The 5268-nt window shown below is 40.1% G+C and overlaps 1 protein-coding gene across 2 annotated transcripts; it reads right to left on the bottom strand.

Moving 5' to 3' along the window:
• Window positions 1-534: 534 nt before the first annotated feature.
• Window positions 535-4710, bottom strand: slc35c1 (solute carrier family 35 member C1). Of its 2 annotated transcripts, XM_047363507.1 has the most exons (3): window positions 4574-4710; window positions 3216-3727; window positions 535-1221 (listed from the first exon to the last, which is right to left on the bottom strand). In XM_047363507.1, the coding sequence occupies exons 2-3, from the start codon at window positions 3694-3696 to the stop codon at window positions 641-643; spliced, it is 1062 nt and encodes a 353-aa protein (XP_047219463.1). In that variant the 5' UTR covers window positions 3697-3727; window positions 4574-4710; the 3' UTR covers window positions 535-640. The 2 variants fall into 2 exon arrangements, with proteins under 2 accessions (XP_047219463.1, XP_047219462.1); XM_047363506.1 differs by lacking the exon at window positions 4574-4710 and having other exon boundaries at window positions 3216-3851.
• Window positions 4711-5268: the final 558 nt, after the last annotated feature.

The following is a 5268-nucleotide window of genomic DNA, read 5'->3' as shown; positions in this document are numbered from 1 at the left end:
GGTTGTGATTGGTTTTTGATCAGAACGTCATCTGCAGCAGTGAATTGTGGGTAATATACTTCGGCGAAGTCCGCTTAGATGCGGGCTTCGCCGGAGGGCGGATGTGGGGCACAAAGGGGGCGGGGCTAAGGACCACTCTGGAGAATTGGGACACACTACGCACTCGAACCCATCAACGGGAACGCGCAATTCAGGGACACAAGGGTGGAAGTGCGAGTATTGGGACAGGGCCATAGTGTGTTCCTTCTACCCTTAAAGCTAAATTTGGGAAAGGTGCAAATCCAAAGTAATGGAAACCAGTGACTTAAATTGTCTTAACCTTTTCTTTAAGAAAAGATTGTAGTCATAGTAGATATGTAGAAAAGTTCCAGAACATGTAAAAAAAAAATACAGTAAATTCCTTGACAAAACCACAATCCCTATTGTTATTATCTGTCTTTAAGAGTGTTTTTCTCTTCCCTTTCCTTGTATACTAGACCATGAAAGCTAATTGAGTATAAAACAGTAATAAAAAGATGACTTTAAGACTATAAATAATCTCTTAAACAGTTTATTGCATTGTTTAAATAACAAGCATTCTAAATGCATTTCACATTTGTACGCCACTTGTAGAAAGAGGTTCTGTACTAACCTGATATGGTTACACTCCAGGGTTTTCTTTCTCCCCAGGTAGTAGTTTTTCCTTAGCAGAGTCCTGAGGCCCTCTGTGTGCAGTTTTCTGCATTTCTCTACTTTTGACAAAAGTGTAGGCTGAAGAGCCACCAAGAACCATCATGTTACTGGTCCACCACAGCAGGCTCTTACTGGTTGAGTTGTACACCACTGCTATAACAGTCTGCACACAAGCTTTTGCTGTTCCTGAGACGTTATGGGTTAGTGGGCTGGTAAATTTGATCTGGAGGCCTGTGACGTAGCCGATGGCGAAACCAAACACTCCTCCCAGTGTCATCATCCCCCAAAAACTGAGGTCGGTCAAGCGACTAAAGCTGGCTACTCTGCCCACCTCCCCGAACACAAGGATGAGAGGAAGGAAAAGGATGCACGCGTTGATGTTGTTGTAAAAACACAGCTTCCAGATGCTTCCATCCACAGCAGGCATCACCTTCTTGGTGTAGATGGCATTGAGAGAGACGGAGGCACTCGCCAGCACCCCAAAAAACACACCCGACCAAGACAGGGAACCAGCCAGGCCTTCCTGGTCCACGCCAAGCCAGAATCCACCTGAGAGGCAAAAAGCAAACATGAAGGACTGAGAAATAAAACAGAATAAAAGCAACTGACTTTGGGTTAAACATTCATGGCAATACTATCAGAAACACAATTTTCTCTATGAGAGGCGCGTTGACTTGTGCCTGTAGGAGCACAACTCTTCTCCATAGCCTGCAAACCATTTCCTAATGATGAATGGACATAGCTGAAGATTGAAGTGCTGATGGAGATCATATACAAAAATATATATGATCTTCATCAGCACTTCAATCTTCAGCTAGTGTGGAAAAGATGTTGGTTTTTTTTTTTTCTTTTTAGGTGGCTATAAAGAATTCAAATACAAGGCTCAACAATCCAAACCTTTTTTTTCTGATCAGTGAACACACCATGCCTAAGTTCTACCAGGTTGTGGTAAAAACAACACTCCTCAGTGGGGAAGTTGTTATTGAGGGGAATAGACTATGTTGGCTTTTTAAGGATCAGTGAAGTGGTTCAACAGGAAGTTAGTGGAAGCTTAAAAGATGTGAGAAGCTACATAAAAAGGACATCCATGTTGTCTTTGGAGGTTTCTGATGCAGCTTCAACTATGTCTCAATTTTTAAATACAGGTCTGGAAAAAAAATCGACAATGACAATTACTTTTGAACTCAAGTACTCAGTACTTTTGAGTATTTTTACAACTGATCGATTAATAATCGGATAGCAAAAGGTGCTTAATAGGAGCTTTTATTACAGAATCTGAACCAGGTGACGCTAAAGCTATGCCACTTGAGGAGTTCTGGATAGAACAAATTTATAGAATAAGGTTTTTAATCCTAAATGTAAAATGTATGTTTTATTTATAGTTGGTCCTAATTACTGCTCTGAGTAGGTTGTTCTTTCAGCAAATGGCATGTTTTAGAGTCTGTATACTCCAGTTAATGATTATTCAATTACTAAATTAGTTTAGTACTAAAGATGACCCAAAAAACAGGAATGGTTTTGCAGATGGAGGCCACACACATTTTTTCCCCTCCTAATTTTTTTGCACTGCTTTTCAGTAGTTTTGCATGTGACCAGGGTAAGCGTCACTACTGGTAGCTTATGACGATACCTGGACCATACAGAGCTTGCACAGGCAGCTCAACTCCACCAGGGTGGCACCACAATACGAGAGGTAGATAGGCAGTTACTCTAGCAGAGCTGGACCGGAATGTTGGAGGGCCTTAACCCATCAGCAGGACCAGTATCTGATCCTTTGTGCAAGAGGGAACAGGATGAGTACTGCTAGAACCTTACAAAGTGACCTCCAGCAGGCCACTGGTGTGTCTCTAACCAGACCATTACAAAGAGACCTCATGAGCATGGCCTGAGGGCCCGATGTCCTCTGCCCTCACTATCTGGCCATGTGGAGCCTGACTGGCACTTGCTAGAGAACACCTGCAGGTTCGGCACTGGTGCCCTGTTTTTTTCACAGATGAGAGTAGGTTCACACTGAGATCATGTGACGGACTTGAACGGGTCTGGAGAATCTGTGGTAAACGTTATGCTGCCTGCAACATTGTTCAGAATGATCAGTTTGCCAGTGGGTCAGCGATGGTCTGGAAAAGCATATCCATGGAGGAACAAACAGACCTGTACAGGAGAAATGATGGCACCCTGACTACCATTGGGTATCGGGATGAACTCCTTAGACCCATTATTAGACCCTTCGCTGGTGCAGTGGGTCCTGGGTTCAATAGAACATTTCTGGAACAAAATATTTACATCTGAAGCCACCAGACTGTCCAGGAGCTCAGTGATGCCCTGGTCAGGACCTGGAAGCGGATACCCTAGGACACCATTTGTCATATAATTGGGAGCATGCACACAATAACGTGGGGGCCATATATACTACAGAGTACAATTTTAACTTGCAAGAAAATGTAAGGATCTGCCTAATGTGTATTTCAGGAAAATACATTAAGATAACGGCAAGGTGGAATTTAACAATAATCAGTAGAAGAAGAAAAAACAAGTTTACCTACCCATTATGATCCCACAGCAGATTAGAGCATGCATAGATGTGGTTTGTTTCAGGATAATAAATGAAAACAGCACGTTAAAAACAGTGCTGAGAGATCGGCTAACTGTGTAAAAAGCCACTCCAACAAATTTTAAACACAGGTTGTTGAAGGTGATCATCCCGATGAAGACGAAGGACAGCGGCAGGACCTCACGCGACGTCTTCAGGTCGAACTTGACCGACGGGAAGTCGACCACTCCGGGACACATCTTGGCAAGAAGCTGCATGAGCCAGCACAGACCGACGGTCACCGCGCACTGGTAGAAGGTGATGAACAACGGGGCCTCCAGGTCTCGGTTGTCGAGGAGGAAGTTATTAAGGAACACCATTGTTATTGAGACGAACCAGTAGAGTGCGACCACAGCTGCTATCCTGACTGCTCGAAGGATGAAAGACTCTTCGTGTTCATCCTGGTTTATCGTTTCCGCACCGGACAGCGCCATCCTTAAAATGCTAGACCGCTTCAGCTGCGCCCTGTTCATTGTTGATTAATGACAAAGCAAAACAAAGTTGTTTCAAAAATGCAACATTACAGCGTTAAAGTTTTAACTACAAACAGACAGGATGGAAAAATCAGCGCTGTCTTCTACCACCGGTTCCAACAAATTAATTTCCGGTCAGAGATTTTTCAACATAAAAGCGCCAGCAGAGGCGTACATTTATGTCAATGTATTTAATTTCTATCTACGCGTTGAACTATTTTCACATCTAAAAAATAATTAACAGTAAAATAATTTAATCAATATGCTAGACAAAAGTCATAAGTATAAATACTTTATAGGTAACATTAACTGAAGACATGGAATCAAAGATACAATCTGCCCGTTTACAATTTTAAGAAATCACTGTCAAACAATGTCTTCATCACACTTTTTGCACTATTATCATTATACACTGTTACCTAAAACTAGTTTTCCAGGTGTCAGCTATACATTTTACAAAATTTGTATAACTTTTATGATGTATGTTTTGTTATGTTTTCTCTTATAACAAACCTACCTGTGTCAACATAGTCAAACTGTCTGAACCGGATTATTCAGTAACCGCAGCTACTTCCTTGAGTGAATGATGTGGTGTTAACTGATCGTAAATGTTTTCACGAAATATTGCCAACGTTTTTTTAAGTGTTTCTTAAATTAATGATACATCTACTACATGCGCCAGTTTAACAAATCCTCTTCACGCACTAGTTTCCAATAATGACACTGTTTTTGTAGCCAGTTTTTCACTCACAGCACCAACCAGTAAAACGTAACTATAACCAAAAAAATGGAACACTATATACATGTATGTGTCAGTCACATTAATATGCTACCATACCTGTTTTAAGTATGTGTCTTGACAAATTTGCCCTGTGCATAAATCCAGTAGCTCTTTTACTTCTTTTATGCGCAGGTGAATGTCGTAGAGTGAGGCTGTATTTCTTGATGAATATCAATACGTAGAGGACCTGCCTGGACAAAGGCGGCGCTGTCGCACAGGCAGCACTGCTGCTGTTGATCGAAGAAGCTGGCACAAAGTCACTGCGCATGTGCGACTGACTGTAGTTACAAATAAAAAATATATATATATATTAAACAAATATTTAAAACATTTTCGTTAAATGGTTATTGGAAACCCTTTAACTTGAAAGATAAAAAAAATAATTTAACTATTTAATATTGAAAATATATTTAATCTGTATTACAATTTGAGAATCTACTAATATGAAGTACTTTTTAAAATCAAAACCAACATCTAGTGCTATATTAAAATCAGCACTTACACACACACATACGTATATGTGTGTGTGTATACACATACGTATATATATATATATATATATATATATATATATATATATATAAATATATATATATATATATTTAAGGAATCTGAAATATAAAACATATTTAAAGTTATTTTACATTTTTTCTGTGCTACATAATTCCATGTGTTCATTCACAGGTTTGATGCCTTCAGTGAGTATCTTCGTACAATGTAAATAGTCATAAACATAAGGAAAACCAATTAAT

Source organism: Girardinichthys multiradiatus, chromosome 4, assembly GCF_021462225.1.
Source record: "Girardinichthys multiradiatus isolate DD_20200921_A chromosome 4, DD_fGirMul_XY1, whole genome shotgun sequence".
NCBI lineage: Eukaryota > Metazoa > Chordata > Actinopteri > Cyprinodontiformes > Goodeidae > Girardinichthys > Girardinichthys multiradiatus.
The sequence above is the reverse complement of the archived record's forward strand: the minus strand, read 5'-3'. Positions and strand labels throughout refer to the sequence as shown.